Source organism: Phacochoerus africanus, chromosome 12 (assembly GCF_016906955.1).
Source record: "Phacochoerus africanus isolate WHEZ1 chromosome 12, ROS_Pafr_v1, whole genome shotgun sequence".
In the NCBI taxonomy this organism is placed as follows: domain Eukaryota; kingdom Metazoa; phylum Chordata; class Mammalia; order Artiodactyla; family Suidae; genus Phacochoerus; species Phacochoerus africanus.
Genome location: NC_062555.1, coordinates 36,094,655 through 36,114,319, shown reverse-complemented (window position 1 = coordinate 36,114,319; position 19,665 = coordinate 36,094,655). Strand labels below are relative to the sequence as shown.

General features: G+C 41.2%; 1 protein-coding gene across 1 annotated transcript in view; it reads right to left on the bottom strand.

Annotated features, from left to right (window-relative positions):
- Positions 1-14,382: 14,382 nt before the first annotated feature.
- The window catches only part of SLC28A3 (solute carrier family 28 member 3), a 62,329-nt gene continuing 57,046 nt past the window's right edge, over positions 14,383-19,665 (bottom strand). The window contains exons 16-19 of the mRNA XM_047755338.1: positions 17,098-17,179; positions 16,300-16,398; positions 15,972-16,092; positions 14,383-15,517 (exon numbers count right to left, since the gene is read on the bottom strand). Coding sequence (XP_047611294.1) covers positions 15,391-15,517; positions 15,972-16,092; positions 16,300-16,398; positions 17,098-17,179 — 429 coding nt within the window. The 3' untranslated portion in view covers positions 14,383-15,390. The remainder of the gene's footprint in view (positions 15,518-15,971; positions 16,093-16,299; positions 16,399-17,097; positions 17,180-19,665) is intronic.

Genomic DNA, 19,665 nt, shown 5'->3' with positions numbered 1-19,665 from the left:
ATACTCAGATCGCTAAGGATTGGCAAAGGCAGGACTGATGAGCTTGAGCTGTTGTTTTTAATCTCCGAAAGACTAATGAGCAATACATATTCACCTGAGCTGAGGTTTATCTAAGTCTTTGATAATAAGGGGAAATCATTATTATTCAATGTAATTACCTCTCGGTATCTGTGGAGATTGGTTCCAGGACACCAAAGCAATACCCAAATCGGCAGAGGCTCAAGTTCCTTGTATAAAGTGTCAGTAGGACTGTTGCCCCTATATCCATGGTTTCTGCATCAATGGATTCAACCGCCTTTGACCAAATTGGTTGAATCTGTGGATGCTGAATCCAAGGATACGGAGGAATGACTGTACATGCAGTTTCTTTGGTAGGCAAATATTTTTCAAAAAGTGTGGCTTGTGGGGAACCATGGTATTGTAAGGACATGCCAAAAAGTATCCAGAGTGGTGAAATATTTTGGTGCCACTGGCTGGAACTGTTGTTTTGTCATGAGACTTTAAATTTGTATAGCTACACTAGAGCCATATTTTTCAAACTTCTAGGACATTAGGGACATTGTTAAAACTGCTGTTACCTGGACCCCACCCCCAGAGAGTCTGATTTTTTTAGCTAGGGGACAGCATTTTGACAAATACTGGACTAAAAGATGTTGATTGCCCAAAGTTAAAAATTTCTAAATGGAGTTAATTAAACTTTCCTTTGGGGTGTGTCGGGGGAAACAAATATGAGCAAGTCTCTGAAAAACACAGAATTTGCTGTAAATACTTTATTTTCCAGGTTTCAGAAGGGTCCAGCATTTCTCCTGCTCATGACAATTTCTTTTGTGAAGCATGATCTTCAGATCAACTGAGCACAATTGAATTCCTGCCTTAATGTTAATGATTTGATGAGGGCTTTTAGCACTCTCTTGAAGCTCTGGGCACCTGACATCCCAGGCACCAATGGGCATAGAGAAAGCATCCTTAGGTTCTTCCTCACCATAGCAACCAGTACACACTGATCCATGTATGTCAGCCTCCAAGCTGGCGATTCTACAGGGTCAGCTGTGTCATAGCAACAGGAGAAAGCCGTAGTTGACTCTGGCATTTCAAACGCCCTGGAAAAAGGTTTCAATCCCAGGCATGACTTCTTCTCTGTAGTTTCCTGCTGTTTCGACTCTGGGAGTTAGGGGCTTGAGGGCAGCAGGGTGGGAGGGGGGATCTGGGCTGTGAATGATATTGGTGACTGATGTGTGCAAATTCCTGAACCAGCAGGAAATAAAACATATGAATTTTAGGAGAAGGGAGGGAATCACATTCATAAAAACAGCTTGTGATTTAGACCAGGAAGTGAGTTACAAGTTCTTCACTCAATGTGAAATATCAAGACACAGGAAAATCAGTCTTCCTTGCCTTTGAGTGTTTGTGGATGTTGGATTAAAATTAAGATGCTGGGGGGAGGGAGGAGGAAGTGAGATGGGGAGTTTGGGGTTCGTAAATGTAAACTATTACATCTAGAATGGATAAGCAATGGAGTCCTACTGTACAACAGGGAACTATGTCCAATCTTTTGGAGTAGAACATGATGGGAGATAGTATGAGAAAAGGTGTAGGTTGCAGATGCAGCTCTGATCTGGCATTGCTGTGGCTGTGGTGTAGGCCAGCAGCTACAGCTCCAATTTGACCCTTAGCCCAGGAACCTCCATATGCTGTGGGTGTGACAACCCCCCAAAAAAGACCAAAAAAAATAGCTAATGTCACTTTCTGCATGTAGAGAAGTCTTTGGTTTGGAGTGCAATGGAAAGGCCAATTTTTGAAACATCATTATCTGTGAACCAGCATTTCTTTGCGCAAGAGTGAGGCAGGCAGTAATTTCCTTCTCTTCATCATTATTGCTGAAATTTGTTGAATTCTTCTATGGTCCAAACATCCCACATTCATTTAATTCTTACAGCTAATTCTCTGGGGTAGATATTATAACTGCCATGTTAGAGAATGTAGGGGAAGGAAAGGATCCTTTTTCTTCGCCTTCTTGGGTTCTGTGGCTGGGGCCCATGAATTACACAAATAAAAGACAGCTTAACAGGAGAAGAAACTTATCTTGAATAGATATGGGGGCTTCACAAGAAAAAAGTGAAATCCCAAAGAAAGTGTTAGACCTGGGGGCTTATAAACCATTTTAACAAAGAATGATAAATTGTAAAGTAAGTAGACAAAGGAAGGAGGGTGAATTGTGCGAAGTAATTTAGCAATAAATTGTGCTTCCAGGGACAGTCAATTGTGGGCAGGTAAATATATGGGGGAAACTAGTAGAAGAGAAGAATTTTTTAAGATTTATGATACAAACTCGATTGTTTTCTCCATTGATAAGAGTTGTCTCTAGTGATTGAGTTGTCTTCATCTTCCTGGTATAGAAGAGGGAGACACTTTTACACATGGAAATTTATGCCTTGCTTTTAGGCAGAAAGAAGGAGGGCAGAGAGCTAATTGCTTTTAGCTTGAAATAATCTCTTAACCAAAGTGGCATCTTTTAGGGTAGCATACTTCAATCCCCTTCAAAATCAAACAATCCTGACTGGAGATAGATAGATCAATGGACTAGAATAGAAAGTCTGTATACACCCCAATACACAGAACTTTATTAATGATAAAAGTGACATCTCGAGTAAATGGGGAAAATAGAAACTACCAGTATTCAATAAGTGAAGTTGGAATAACCATTTGGGAAAAAAAAATGAAGTTAGAGCCACATTTTACACCATTTACCAGGACAAAATCCAAATGGATCAAAGATTTAAGTATAAAAAGTGAAGCCATAAAAATTTTTATAAGGAAATTACTTTTTGACTTTTGAAATGAAGATGGATTTTTTTTATGACACAAAATCTAGAAGCCGTAATTAAAGAGGTCGATACATTTAAACTTGGAGAGGAACACTGTATGCATGGCAAAAAAGCACCATCAAAAAGTAAAAATATAGGAAGTTACCCTGTGACACAGTGGGTTAAGGATCCGGTGTTGCTGCAGCTGTGGCGCAGGTCCCAACTGTGTGGCGCGTTTGATCCCTGGCCTAGGATTTTCCACATGCCACAGATGCAGGAAAAAAAAAAGTAAAAATACAAATGACAATATGGGAGAGATATTTGTAGTTTTTTATCACAGGTGAAGGCTTATGATCCCTAGTAGATAAATAGCATCTACACACGTTTGAGGAAGAGACATCTTAACCAAAAGAGAAATTAATAAAGGATAGGAATAAAGTATTTATAGAACAAGAAATGCAAATTGCTCCTAAACATACAAAAAGATAGCCTCATTTAAGCAAGGGAAGTATAAATTAAAACAATACTGATATACCATTTTCTTTGCATTTTTCAAAAATCCAAAGTTTAAGAAAGTACTGCAACAACAACAACAACAACAACAACAAAAAAAAAAAAAAAAAAAAGAAGGGAGTTCCCGTCGTGGCGCAGTGGTTAACGAATCCGACTGGGAACCATGAGGTTGCGGGTTCGGTCCCTGCCCTTGCTCAGTGGGTTACGATCCGGCGTTGCAGTGAGTTGTGGTGTAGGTTGCAGACACGGCTCGGATCCTGTGTTGCTGTGGCTCTGGCGTAGATCGGTGGCTACAGCTCTGATTCAACCCCTAGCCTGGGAACCTCCATATGCTGCGGGAGCGGCCCAAGAAATAGCAACAACAACAACAACAACAACAACAAAAAAAAAAGAAAGTACTGCACTGTGTTTGGCTGGTAAGACTATTAATCAGTCAAATCTCCATGGAAGGCAATTGGTCAATATTGTTCAAAATTATAAATGTCCATGGCCTAAGTTTCAGCAATTCCATTTCTAGAAATTTCTTCTACAACTTTACTCACATAGGTGTGAGGTGACATAGAGACTATTTACTGCAGCATCTGGGGGTGCAAAATATAGAATATAACAGAAATGGAAAACTACGAAATTATGGTAAATCCACGTGACATGCACACAAGCATGAAACTTTTTTTTTTTTTTTTGGCCTTTTAAGGCCGCACCTGGGGCATATGGAGATTCCCAGGCTAAGGGTCAAATCAGAGCTGCAGCTGCCAACTTACGCAGGATCCCAGCTGTGTCTGTGACCTGCACCACAGCTCATGGCAATGCTGGATCCATAACCTGCTGAGCAAGGCCAGGGATCAAACATGCATCCTCATGGATACTAGTCAGGTTCATTAACCACTGAACCACAACAGGAATTCCCAAAAGCATGACGTTTTAATGTAGTGATTTAGAAAAAGTCCTAGGTGACAAAGACTGAGTGACAAAATCCTAAGTGACAAAGAGCCAGGTACAAGTAGAAGTTTATAATATGCTGCTATTTCTGAACCAGGAATACAGGGAATTGACTTCCTCTCCTTGCAAAGGAGAGACCCTGGCTGCTCTCCTGGGCAACCTGGGGAGATAGAACACAATTCTGGACCCTGCTTCTGTTGGTAAAATTGCTAGCCTGTCTTTGACTGGGTGAACAGACCCAGACCTTCAAGGACCTGTGAGGTGCTCACCTGTTCTCTGCCATCAGCATGCCCAGCATCTAATGATACTGGCAGGAACCATCCTTTTTGATTTTCTGTGGATGAGGACTTCTTTCCTCCTGGACTGGGCCCAAGCAGGATGGGGAAGTAGCTTTCAAACTTATCCTTGTTTTATTCATACCCAATTAATCTGTGTTGGCAGTATAAAAGTGAACAGAGAAATCACTTTCAGTTTCAAGTATGGAACTAGAAAATTCATCTTTAATCAGATGAGGATAACCTGGTGTGTCACTTACCAAGCATTTATACAAGGTGCTATGTCAGTGGTTAGTGTATAAAATATAAAATCCCACACGAGCCCAGGCTTGCTGTCATGTTTCAATTACCTTCTTAGTTGCCAGCAGACGCTAGCAGGCAGACTGGCTTTGTGCTGGAAGTATGCTGTCCATTCAAAGTTTGATCATGTGGCTTTGCCCTGAGGCTCAGCTTCAGCTAGGAAAAATTATGTTGGGAGATAAAATCTCCATGTGTCTCTAGCATTTTTATATGTCTTACAAGGAACTGATCATGAATTTGTGCAAAAACTTGACTGCAAGAATGTGTATTTCAAGAGTTCCTGTTGTGGCACAGCAGAAACGAATCTGACTAGGAAACATGAGGTTTCGGGATTCAATCCCTGGCCTCTCTCAGTGGGTTAAGGATCTGGCATTGCTGTGAGCTGTGGTGTAGTTCGCAGATTCGGCTCGGATCCCAAGTTGCTGTGGCTGTGGTGTAGGCTGGCAGCTGTAGCTCTGATTGGACCACTAGCCTGGGAACCTCCATATGCTGTGAGGGTGGCACTAAAAAGCAAAAAGCAAAAAAAAAAAAAAAGAAAAGAAAAGAAAACAATGTGTATTGCAGATGTGTTGATAATCATGAAAAATGGGAAACATCCATAGTAGCTAACCAAGAGACTGGTTAAATTATGGTACAGTGATTGATAGAGTGGAACGATCAGCAGCCATTTAAAAATGGTGATGTAAGGAGTTCCTACTAAAGTTGGCAGCGTCTTGGGAGCGCTGGGATGCAGGTTTGGTTCCCAGCCAGGCCAGGCACAGTAGGTTAAGGATCTGGCATTGAGAGTTCCTGTCATGGCTCAACAGAAACGAATCCAACTACTATCCTTGAGGATGCAGGTTCGATCCCTAGCCTTGCTTAGTGGGTTAAGGATCTGGCATTGCTGTGTGGGTCGAAGACACGGCTCTGCTAGCATCCCATGTTGCTGTGTCTGTGACATAGGCAGGGAGCTGTAGCTCCAGTTCGACCCCTACCTAGCCTGGGAGCTTCCATATGCTGCACCTGCAGCCCCAAATAGACAAAAATAAATAAATAAACAGATAAATAAAGGATCTAGCATTGCTGCAGTGCTGGGGATCTGATCCCTGGCCTGGGAACTCCATGTACCTCGGGGTGGCCAATAAAGAAACAAACAAAAAAGCTTCCTTAAAAATGGTGATGTAGAAGAATATTTAACAACATGTAAAAATGTTCATGATGTATTTAGAGGGGAAAGCTGACCTCAGAATCAATCACAGTAGTGACCTCATTGAAAAAGTTTTATATATGTGTACACATACACTTTGAATGACGATATCTACAGATTATTAGCACTTGATATGTTTTCTGGTGAGTTATGGGTAAAGTTTTTTTATTTTCTTCTTAACATTGACTCTTTTTCTACAAAAATACGATTGATTACTTTTGCAATAAAGCATCTTATAAAAGCTGTTATGCGAAGGGGAAGAGACAAAAACATCTCTGAGCACCTGTCCTATACAGATTCAGCAGGCTAATGTAGGGAGCCACCTCCGCAGCTCCAGATCTCTGCCTCCTCCTAAGGGCACCAGCTCTGGCTGGTTGCTAGGGAAACTCTCTGGATCTCTGCTCTGTTGCTCACTATTGATGTTTGGATAGTGACTGTCCTCTCTGACCAGAGGCACTTGTAAAAACCTATAACCAGAGATCTGGCGTTGCCATGAGCTGTGGTGTAGGTCGCAGACATGGCTCGGATCTGGCATTGCTGTGGCTCTGGTATATGCCGGCAGCTACAGCTCCCATTGGACCTCAGCCTGGGAAACTCCGTATGCCATTGGTGCGGCCCTAAAAAAGGACAAAAGACAAAAGCAAACAAACAAAAAACCAAAAAACCCCCCTATAACCCGAATAAGATTCTCCCCAAACATATTCTTGGTATAAACAGTAAGAGGGAGGAGTTATTTAAGAAATTAGTTTTATCTTCTGGTCATCTAGAAGACCAACGACCTGTCAGTTTTAGATGGAATTTTGATCGAATTCTTTCCGAATACTTCAATAGCTTTTAAGGAAAAAAAAAAAAAAAAAAACTTTCTTGAGTGTCAGCTGTAACCTCCTCTGAGCCCTTGGCCCTTGTTTGAGAACTCCGGAGTCTGTTACCTTGGGAACAATACTCAAGTCAGACTGCAACAGGAGGACCGCTCCTGAGTCCCCAGGAACATATTGTTTCCTTCTCTTTGGTTCGTTTTGGTTTAAGTAGATGGAAACCCTCACTTTCTGGATAACCTGTTTTCCATGGCCAGACACTGATGAACAGAAGTTCAAAGAGGGCAAATAATCCTCAGCCTTTTGAGATGTTTGCCTCAGAAAGTGCACGTTGGATTTTTGATGGGTGAATTCTACCAAGAATTCCAGTCTTTGTTTTGCACAGGTGCTTTTAAGAACTGACCAACCTTTCCCATAAATAGGATTATGTTTATCATGGCTCCTGAGTTACAACATTTTCAGCTGATGGATGCTTCTGTACCTTGCAATCTCCTGGAGCCAAAACCTGTTATGGTGGGATCAAAGCTCACCCTGAATATGCCTTGGTCTTTCCTACAATCCTTCCAAACTACGAAGTGTTTTTTACATTGCTTATGTATATTTTTAATCCATGTTCCTGCCCTACAGTTTTATGAGGTCAGATGTTAATGTAACTCTTACTTTTACTGGAGACTTAGAAAATCCAAGTGATTTTTCTCAGAATGCAGGACAGTGGAAATGCCATTATGTGGTGTGTCGGAGCAAGCTAATCAATAGTCTATTCAACAGAGAGTGACCTCGTGGTGCTCTAGCTTCCCTGTTATTCCCCACCAGGGCTCAGTCATCACTGGTCTTCTAGTTTGTGGCTCGGAACAATCTTGAAAATCGCTGTGAAGAACAACATATAAGTAAAGAGATTCAGCAAGATTATGAGGGAGAGGAAGGGTGACAGGAACAAACCTCCAAGTGAGTCAACCATGTCTCTTCACAGTCCAGTTTAGATTTCTGCATCTTAAAATATTTTAAAACTCCTAAAGAATATGTGGCACATAGAAATTTCCCTCAAGAGCAAACATTCTACACAAACTAAAAACAACATACACGTTAATCAAGAGTAGAAGGAATACATTAATAGTGTTATATTCATACAATGGAATAATACTCAGTGATAAAAACAGGATGATTTATTGGATAAAACTTAAATTCAAATGTCAAATGAGAAAAGCATGAACAGAAGAGCATGTGCTGGAGTTCCCCCTGTTGGGCAGTGAGTTAAGAATCCGACTGCAGTGGCTTGGGTCTCTGGGAAGCCACGGGTTTGATCCCCAGCTTGCTCAGTGGGTTAAAGGATCTGGCGTTGCTGCAGCTGCGACTTGGATTCAGTTCCTGGCCCAGGAACTTCCATACACCACAAGTAAAGCCATGAAAAAAGAGAACATGTGCCGTATAAATCCATTTATGTTAAGTTCTATCTGAATCATTTATCTGAATTAATCTCTAGGGGAAGGAAATCGGTCAGGCTTGCCTGGGAGTGTGGAAGTGTGGGGGTGAGATTGCTTGGGAGGAGGTACTGGGGAGCTTTGAAATGATGGAAATGTGCTCCATCTTTTTTAAAAAATTAATTTTTTTGCTTTTCAGGGCTTTCCCCACAGCATATAAAGGTTCCCAGGCTAGGCGTCGATTTGGAGCTACAGCTGCTGGCCTACACCACAGCCACAGCCACGCCAGATCTGAGCCGCATCTGCAACTTACACCACAGCTCGCCACACGCTGGATCCTTAACCCACTGAGCGAGGCCAGAGATCGAATCTGTGTCCTCATAGATGTTAGTCAGATTCATTTCCCCTGAGCCACAACAGCAACTCCAAAAGGTGCTCTATCTTGACTGGGGTGATAGTCACATGAATATATACATTTGTCAAAACTCATCAAAATATACACTTAAAATCCATTCATTTATTATATATAAATTATATTTCAATGAAGAAAAAGTATATTTTATAGCCTTTCTGTGTGAGGCATTTTCTTAGGTGCCTTATGTGATTTAACTTAATTCTCACAAAAACCTGAAGGAAGAGATAAATTTATTTGCATTTGGCAGACAGGGAAACTGAGGCACAGAGAGGTTACATAAACATCTAAGGTAATGGAGCTTGTGTTTGGGGCCAGGATTTGAACGCTGACAGTTCAAATTCAGAGATGGACGCTTAGCTACTGAATCGTATTTCCTACCTGCCCACAGTGGCAACCAGCTTGTTGTTTCCCATTGCCTAGAAGAGCTTTTCCAAATGCGATAGCAGAACAATTGCTCATATAAGCAGAAAGAATCTGATTACTTCAAGTATGCCTATTTATATTGGGATTGGGATGCTTTCATGATTCCATTTATTTTAATGATTAAAAAATTTACTGGAGTATAGGTGGCTAAGGATGTTGCATTAGTTTCAGGTGTACAGCAAAGTGAAACTGTTATACATATATCAATTCGTTCTCAGATTTTTTTCGCATATAGGTTATTACAGAATATTGAGTAGATTTTGTTTGTGGCCCTACCACCCTGAATGTGCCTAATCTCATCTAATGATTCCATTTAGCTTCAATGTAGACAATACTACTGAATTTCAGACTAGCCTTGCCTGAATTTCATTTGCTAATCATTGTTCAATACAGTTAATGTTGTAAGGCAAGCAAATCATGTGTGATGTTGCCTAGAAATAGAAGATGAAAGTAATTCTGACATTGGGCTTGAAAGAAGATTCATTCACTCCAGTTTGATAGTTTTAACTTACTGTATTGTTTATTATGTACTGAGAAAAATTAACGATATCTAAGTGTTCACACGTGGCTGACTATGGGGAATGAGACTGAGATGGGAGGAAGATTTCTAATTTCTCGATTATACAGTGGCACATCATTTGCAATTTTTATTATGATTATGTACTTCTGGGTGAGATTTTTTAAAGTTTTTAATAGTGACCCAATTAACTATTTCTGCTTATGTGAAGGTTAGTCATTTTGTGATATTCATTCATTCATTCATTGAATAAACTTTTAGGGAGTTCCCATTGTGGTGCAGCGTAAACGAATCTGACTCATATCCATGAGGATTCAGGTTCTATCCCTGGTCTTGATCAGGCATTGGGGATTAGGGATCTGGCATTGCCATGAGCTGTGCTGTAGCTTGCAGACGTAGCCCGGATCCTGGGTTGCTGTGGCTGAGGCGTAGGCCAGCAGCTGCAGCTCCGATTTGACCCCTAGCCTGGGAACTTCCATATGCAGCAGGTGTGGCCATAAAAAAGCAAAGAAAAGTACTGAATGTCTCCTCCATGCTAGGAGCTAGGTGCTGGAGATATATAGGAATTTGTAGTCTATCTAGTGGTCAGGCAGACATTTGGGCAAACAGTTATGAAGTGAGGTTGATACTCTGTAGTTATAGGAACTTAGATTAGACCAGAGAATATTGCCCCAATTCTCCTTTACCTATAGTAATCTATAGATGTGGTGGCTCTTTACCTGAAGGCGAGGGGGAGTTGAAAGAGACGAGGAATTTCTAAGTGGCCTAGGATTCTACAGTCCTCTTATTTTGGAAATATTATTGGAAGCATGCCCAGTGCAGGGAAGATATGGGGCTGATTCTGCATGTAAGCGTGACTTGTAAGACATGGGTTTGTTCTTAATCTTGGTTTCTCATACTAAAATGTTTGAATGTCAGTTACTAGAGGACCAAATTTCAGGATTGTCATTTGAGTGCTTTTCTCTGATCCATGGCTATAGGCTGTATCCCTTTTTTCAGCTTATGTCTTCCCATTTTGCAAAAGTCATAGTAAGAGGAGCTGGTTTGGCGCAGACCCATTATTTACTTTCTAGAGTCTCTTGAAATAGAAATGCCAAATGGTCTACAGTGCTGTGGCAGGAATTCGACCCCTGGCCTGGGAACTTTCATATGCCATAGGCATGGTGGAAATTAAGAAAGAGAGAGAGGGAGAGAGGAAGAGAGGAAGGAAGGAAGGGAGGAAGAGAGGGAGAAAGCAAGCAAGCAAGAAAGAAAAGAATTCCTCTTATGGCACAGCAGAAACGAATCAGACTAGTATCCATGAGAATGTGGGTTTGAACCCCGGCCTCACTCAGTGGGTTGGGGATCAGGTGTTTCCATGAGCTGTGGTGTAGATCGCAGACGCTGCTCAGATCTCGGATCCCGTGTTGCTGTGGCTGTGGTGTAGGCCAGCAGCTGTAGCTCCTATTTTGACCCCTGGCCTGGGAACTTCCATATTCCAAGGGTATGGCCCTAGAAAGCCCCCCCCCCCCAAAAAAAGGGAGAAAGAAAGAAAAAGCTCCCTTTGCATCCAGGGGCAGTCACATTGAGTCAGCTCATCTTTAGATACAGAAAAAGAATGGGTCAGTCAGTGTAAACTTTCTTCCTGCTTTAGCTTAAAACAAAGCTGTTTTTTATTAAGCAACAGGTTGTGAAAAGGTAGCTTTTCTCAGGACCTGATGGTTCATTAGCGTCACATGGTGCACCTGACCAGGCATTTCTTCCTTAAGTCCTGTGCTCCTGCCTGTTTAAAATGTGAATTATTGCCTCCCTACCCCTGCTCCAGTACACTCAGGGTAGTTTAATCCTTCCTGGCACACTGTGTCCCTCAATAACTTCTTTATAAGCATGCCTGATTCTGGAATTGTTCTGTAATTGGAAGTAAGCCTCAGTGGGCAGGTGCATGTCTTAAGCTCTTCACAGTGGCCTACCAGCCTAATTAAACTGCAGAAACATTAAAGCAATTAGGAGGGAGAATTTGCAAAATGAATGCACATTAGTAAACTGTGTAGTTACGGAAAACTTCTCACTCCGACCCAACTGTGTGGATGTGTGAAGTTTACCAATGGAAAGAAAAATCAAAGAAAAATTTCCATATTCCATGACTCTAATCTATTCTTGGCTGAAACCCCAAGGCTTCTGCAGGGTCAGAGAATTCGTTTACAACCATAGCTTCTGGATTGGAGAGAGAAATGCTATTTCTGCCCCCCACCTCCCCTTCTCCTTTTGAAAACCAATGGTAAGCGATAAGGAGAATAAGAAACAGTAAAGCAAACTTCCATCTTTATTGGAATTAGGCAACATTCATATCTGGACCTATAATACTGTATTTGAAACAAGGCTTTTGGGTTAATAAAAACTGTGCCAGTATGAAGATAGAGTCAAAGAGATGGCTGGAGGCTTTGAATTTCGTGGGCAGACTAGAATTCTTGTTGGGGTGAAGAATTTTTCACCATAGATTTCACAGCCTTGGCTTGAAACGAGGTCAGGGTGCAGAGACTGACAGCAAAATGATGCCAGCAATGCGTGAACTCAGGTGACACCTGACCAGACACATAGGAAATACATGGACACTCCATCTTTTGCCATCTTAGATGACTACAGGTTGGTGGATGGGTGGAGGATAAACTGTGAAGAACAAAGAGCCCTCCAACTTCTACATCTCCCAAAGACATCACTGTCCACCAGAAGCCTCCACTGAGTGGTTTCACTGGGAAGAGGGAAACTTCCAGCCAGCCCAGAGCCACTCGAAATGTTCACAGGGGATTGATAAGGTTTCTGGAGGCAGCAAGCCTCAAGTGCTCATCACCTCATTCACCTGATCCCTACCGTTACTATCCTTTCTCATAATATGGCTCAAGAATAATACCTCCTTCCTTCACTTCAAGGATGGACAACATTAAAAACGAACTCAGCACGTGACGTACGTGAACATGTAGTATTTAAAAGGGAGTTTCGGAGTTCCTGCTGTGGTGCAATGGGATTGGCAGCATCCTGGGAGGATGGTCCGGCACAGTGGGTTAAGGACCTGGTGTTGCTGCAGCTGCAGCTTAGGTTGCAACTGTGGCTTGGATCTGAACCCTGGCCTGGGAACTCCACCTGCCAAGGGGTGGCCAAAAAAGAAAAAAAAAAAAAAATAAAAGGAAGTATCATACCTACACAAAGAGGTAGATGAATAAAACACATCAGAAAATGTATATGGCAAAACAGATGAAAATTAAGGCAACATACTTCTCCAAGAAGCAATCTGGAAACATATATTAATACTGAATATAGACACACACTTCAATTCACCTAGGAAAGCATCCTATGGAATTTCACTGTCTACTATGGTAGTCATGAATATTTAGCATATGGAACTACATATATGGAACTGAGGAACAAAAACTTTTATTTAAAAACTGATACTTGGAGTTACCACCATGGTGCAGCGGGATCAGTGGTGTCTGCAGTGGGTTAAGGATCCCTGCATTGCCACAGCTGCAGTGTAGGTAGCAACTGTGGCTCTGATGTGACTTGGCCCAGAAACTCCATATGTCGTGGGGCCGCCAAAAAAGAACAAACAAGCAAACAAAACTAATACTCTTTTCAGTTACTGAAAAACTTGTAGGTGCTATTTGGAACAACCTGTGTATGTAAATTTACTTTTCACCTGTAGATGTTATGAAGTCTAATTACAGATCAAGTACTGCTAATGGAAATTTAGTGTCTCAAGATATGCTCTAAGTATAAAATATACACTAGATTTTTAAAGACAATTCAAAAAATGTAAAATCTCTCATTGAAATAATATACTACTAATATAATAATAATACATTGTTTAAGTGAATTTTACCAGTTTCTCTTTACTTTTTCAATACAGTGACTAAAAAATGTTGTTATATGCAACTTGTGTTATGTTTTGATGAGATAGCACTGCTATACAAAATAAAAGCACTGATATGTTGACAAGCACATTTCAAAGTAGCAAAAACAAAACAATACAAACCTGAAAACAAAGTAAATGCTTGTCCGTAGAGGAATGACTAACACATATACATAATATGTCATGGGCAATTATGAAGACTTTGAAAAGAATAATTATAGTTTTGTCGGTGGACTTGAATATCCACAAAGCATTATTATAGAAAAAAAAACAAACCACATAGAAATGTAATTCCAGTATTGTAAAACTACCATTCCAATACTCAATAAATGGATATTTTGTAAAATATGACCAGAACATGAAAAAAGTACAGAAAGCTATGCATCAGGTTATTTAACTTGGGCTTTGTATATGATGGGGCAGGGGAAGAAGGAAGGAAGTAGCAAGAAAATAAAACCTCTAACTCCTTCCCTTCCCCAGAATATATATTATCTCTTTTATGTTAAAATTGTGTGTGAGAGCACACTCCCTCTCTCTATCTGACACACACACACATACATACACATACACACACACTAGCAGGAGCTAGAACTATAATGACTTGTAGAAATTTCCAAAGTATATTTCCAAGTGAAAAGAAGTTGGAGGTGATATGTAAATAGATTTGTTCTATTTGTGTAGAGACAACAAATCACCCACATTTTTATATGTTTAGAGAAAGGTGCATGTGCTAGTCAATTAACCATAATCTCAGGGTGTGGTACTGGAAAGAGACCTGGGGTGAACAGGGTGGAAAGGAAGGGGTGTGTGTATGTGATATTTCCACTTTTTATTAAAAATGGATATTACCTTTTGAATTTGAAAAGAAAAAAAACAATTAAAAATAGGGCAGTAATGAACTTTCTCATGAAATTAAAAAGAGAGAGACAGAGCTTAAAACATCCAAGGAATAGTAATGGCAACAGACAGAATTTAAAAATTAGTTGGTCACAGAGGCATACTAGAAACAGCAAAGAGATTCTCTTAGAGACTCTCAGGAATAAAACAGAGTAGAAAAATGCAAAGAGTTAAAAAGAGAAAAAGGAATGAGAAGAAAAGTCATAGCCATAGCAAACAAAGGAAAACCAGCATATGAATAATTGGCATCCCTAACACACAGGGCCATAGGCTTTTATGAAGGCTGACACCAGAACACAGAGAACAGAGGGAAAGGACATATACCTCTATTTTTCTAAAATGAAGTCTAAATACTCAAAGTGCACAGTGAGCTCCAAGAAAAATATGATGCAAATGATCAATAATTAGACATGTCCTAGTGTTTTGTACTTCAGAGATTGAGTCCTTAGGGCATTCAGGTCCCTACGTCACCACCACCTCCACCACCACCATTGCTACCTCCATACATATAGATCAGCTCTTGACACATGGATTTTTTTTTTTAATCACTCTTGTTTGTGAACAAAAATGAAAACAAATTACTTAAGGTCTTCCAAAACCCTTTTCACATTTTTTCTTTAGTGTGAACCCCTCTTTTAATCCAGTCATTAGTGTTTGTGTTTTCACATACAGTGTGGGCTTTATGCAATAAAGAGCATTGCTGATAGGCATTTCATTAAAAAGCATCTCAGCATCGTCTCTAAAATTTCCTTCCGAGGCAGAAAACATTTTGGGGACAATAGCTCACTCGGGGATGCCCCAGTGAGTAGCTCTTCGCAGTAGGGAAGGGGTCAGGGAGGAGGAAGATGTAGATTTGAACTGCTCACTCCTATGTCTCTTCTTTCCAATGAAAGCTGATTCCATGACAGAAGTATCAATCTATGGAAATAGCTTTTTTTTTCTTCCCTCTTCCAAGCAGAAAATTTAGCACTGGTACTTAGAGTTCTGTTGGAGAAGTGGCTGAACTCAAAATGCATTAGGGATCCAACTGCAGTTCAGCGTCGACGGAGTCAGCAATTTGCAGCAGTCCTTCAACGAGTACAGGCTATAGTTTCCTGCTGAGATGATCTCACCAGGGCCCTTGGCCACAGTGCTGGTGAAAAGTAGAATCAAACAGTTAGTTAAGCCTTGGAAGACAGAAACAATAGATGAGCAGAAGATGAAACATTAGGAATAGCAGAGGGGAGGAAGCTGATTTTCTCCCTCATGTTCCTGTCAGGGTGGGTTAAGGACAGAGGCACCAGAGAAGGGGTTTTGACGCTTAAATCCTGTTTGGCCTGAAGGACACCCCTTATATCCTCCAGAGTAAACAGATAAAGGAAGAGTCAGTCCTTTTAAAACACTTGCACATTAAGAAGGGCAGATGAAAGATTTCCTATTGTGGATCAGTGGGTTACGAACCCTACTAGTATCCATAAGGATGTGGGTTCAATCCCTGGCCGGCAGCTGCAGCTCTGATTCTACCTCTAGCCTGGGAACTTCCACATTCTTCAAATGAAGCCCTAAAGAGACCTAAATAAATAAATAAATAAATAAAAATACAATACCTGCTCAATAGACTCTGGCAACAAGATACTACATTGGTTGTGTTTCTAACTAAGCTGGAGTTGAAGGCATTCTCCAAAATGTGATGACAGTTGATGTCTTCAGGAGTGTTGATGAGTATGCCTGGAAGTGGAACAGAGGACTGATTATTTAATTAATGAAGCCAGGGTACTCTCCTTCTAATTTTAGCTTCTCTACCTCACTCTGCACATTTCAATTCACAATATGCTTAATGACAGCTCTGCCTCTTGGCTCTCTGCAGCAGCATATGCTATGTATGCAGTTGGAGGCACTATCCCCCGAAAGGATAGACAGGACAGGATGCAGTACCTGCGATGGAGGCTGTCATGAAGCTGGCAATGGTCCCCGCAATCAGAGCTCTCACTGCCACTGAGGCGATGTCACGCTTTCTGGAAGGAGCTATGGATGCTGGGGAACACGGAAGCAAGTACAAGAGATTAATCAACTTATCTGGTACCATCTCCTTCTATGCCCATGGTGGCACAGACTTAATCACAGAATTTTCCCATTGAACTTCCACTGCCCTCAGAATCCTTCTCCAGGTGCTTACTATAAATCTAAGGAATTAGCATACCATTAGAACTTCTCTGTCATTTTTGAGCAGAGTAATACCTGTACATTTGAGCAAATTCTTCCTGATGTTAGCTTGGAGCTATGCAGGAAAACTACATTGCAGAGCGGGGATAAAAATGGACCCCAAGGGATTTACTGCTGTTGCAGACCTCCCCCCCTTTTTTTTCTGACACCAATAATGCAGGAGTTCCCATTGTGGCACAGTGGAAACGAATCTGAATAGTATCCATGAGGATGCAGGTTCGATCCCTGGCCTTGCTAAATGGGTTGAGTATCCGGCGTTGCCCTGAACTGTGGTGTAGGTTGCAGACAAGGCTTGGGTCTCATGTTGCTGTGGCTGTGGCGTAGGCTGGCAGCTATAACTCCAATTCAACCCCTAGCCTGGGAACTTCCATATGGTGCAGGTGTGGCCCTGAAAAGCAACAACAACAACAACAACAAAAAATGAACAAACAAAAAAAATTACAGACTAACATGGAGATCTGAAGCATGTCTATATAATAGCTATTGTTAAGGAATAATCTTTTTACTTACTGAGTCCACCGATCACTATTCCTAGGGAACCGATATTGGCAAAGCTGCAGAGAGCATAAGTGGCAATGGTCTCAGAACGAATCTGGAAATAAGCATAAACACACAGATGTACACATAATGTGACCCAGCTTAGTTAAGTCTGACATCCTACTATGTTATCAATATTGACGAATCTGCAGCGTATGGTGTCAGACACCTGTTGCTTCCTAGTTTTTTTCCATCTCCCCTTGGATTTGGAGGGAGAGAGGGGCTGTGTGAATTCAGAGGCTCTCTATGAAATGATTAGAATAGATGGTCTTCGCTCTACAAGTGCTATTTTCTGCACGATGATAATTTCTAATATTCAGAATGACCTGGCCACAAGCTATAAAGTGTCAGGAATAGTACTAGCTGCTGAACATACCAAAATTGATCCCAGAAAATACATTATGTTTATTTGACAAAGGACTTACTCAGAATGTATAAATAACTGTTATAACTCATTAAGAAGACAAGTGTCTGGAGTTCCCGTCGTGGCACAGTGGTTAACGAATCCGACTAGGAACCATGAGGTTGCGGGTTCGGTCCCTGGCCTTGCTCAGTGGGTTAACGATCTGGCGTTGCCGTGAGCTGTGGTGTAGGTTGCAGACGCGGCTCAGATCCCATGTTGCTGTGGCTCTGGCGTAGGCCGGTGGCTACAGCTCCGATTCAACCCCTAGCCTGGGAACCTCCATATGCCGCGGGAGTGGCCCAAGAAATAGCAACAACAACAACAACAAAAAAGACAAAAGACAAAAAAAAAAAGAAGACAAGTGTCCAATACAAACTGATAAAGTGATTTCAAAAAAGTCACTCAAATGGCCAAAATAAGCACATAAGATGTTTGACATCATTAGTCAACAGGAAAATGCAAACTAAAACAATGAACTACACAGCCACTAAAATGGCTAAAAAAGATGGATGACGTCAAGTGTTGGCAAGGATGTGGAGCAACTGGAACTCTTGTACATTGTTGGTGGCAATGTAAACTGACACAGTCTATTTGCAAAACATAAACATACTTGGAAGTTTCATATCAAATTAACATACATATGACCCAGTGATCCTACTCCTAGGAATGTTCCAGGAGAAATAAAAACATGTCTACAAGAAGACTGTACATGAATGTTTATAGCAGCTTCATTCATAATAGCCCCAGGCCGGAAACAACTCAAATGTCTTTAATTAGGCAAATGGATAAATAAAGTGTGGCTATCCATGAAATAGCATAATGCTCTGCAACAGAAAAGAAAAACCTAACACATGCAACAACTTGAAACCTAAGTGAGTCCATTTGTATGGACTTCTAGAACAAGCAAAAGTGACCTACAGTGAAGAAAAGAAAGATCACTAGTTTCTTGGAGCTGTGTTGGGGTGGTGATGGGGCATTGTTGATCATAATTGGCCATGAGGGACATTTTCTAGGTGTGATGGAAATGTTTTGTATATTGACTGTGGTCATGGTTACACAGGTGACACATTTATCAAAACTCATACATACACTAAAGGTAGGCCTTTTTTGTATGTAAGTTATACTTCAGTGAAAACAAATTATCTTAGTAAAAAGGAGGCTCACACTTATCAGATGGGGTCCTTTCAGTTGGCTGTGGTGAGTGCTTACCTTTCCTAAAAAATCAATGATTTGGTTCAAAGAACAAACCAGGCCAATGCTGCATTCAAAAGTAAGGTTTTTTTTTTCTTTTTTTCTTTCACTAACTGGATTTTTAAAAGCTCACATTCAAGACTCAAGTGGTCATGGTAAGTTTTTTGTTGATTATAAGGCTCCTCTTTCATAATTTCTGAGAACTCCTTTGTTGGTGTGCATATAGTGGGCAGGAAATAAAAAATTCAAGGAGAGTTCCCATTGTGGCTCAGTGGTTAACAAGCCTGACTAGTATCCATGAGAATGCAGGTTTGATCCCTGGCCTTGCGCAGTGGGTTGGGGATCCGTCATTGCAGTGAGCTGTGGTGTAGGTCCAGACACGGCTTGGATCCCGTGTTGCTGTGGTTCTGGCATAGGCCAGCGTCTACAGCTCTGATTAGACCCCTAGCCTGGGAACCTCCATATGCCATGGGTGTGGCCCTAGAAAAGGCAAAAAGACAAAAAAAAAAAAAGAAGCCTCGGGAAGGGAGATGGAATGAAGTGCTTGAGATTTCTCTTTCGCCTTTCTGGGCATCTGTGGGAAGGGGGTACACAGATGTGGCCATGTGGGGTCTTATAATAAGAGGAAAAGGAGGCTTGGATGAGTCCTCTTTACCTTTTCCCATGAATATGCAAGATTATGGGATGTATAGAGCTTAACTGCAGCAGGAAATTAATAACACATCTTCCAACTGTTCTTGCAAGGGAGAAAAGATGCCACAGGTACAAAGACAGTGATTATAGCACTACTTCTAATAGCCAAATATTGGTAACAGTGTTCATCAACAAGGGGCTGGTTAAAATAAATCATGATGTGCTCACACTGTGACACAGGCATTGAGGTGGAGAGGCATCCAAGATACATTATCAAGTGTAAAGAACAATGCTGAGAACAGTGAGCTTTACAA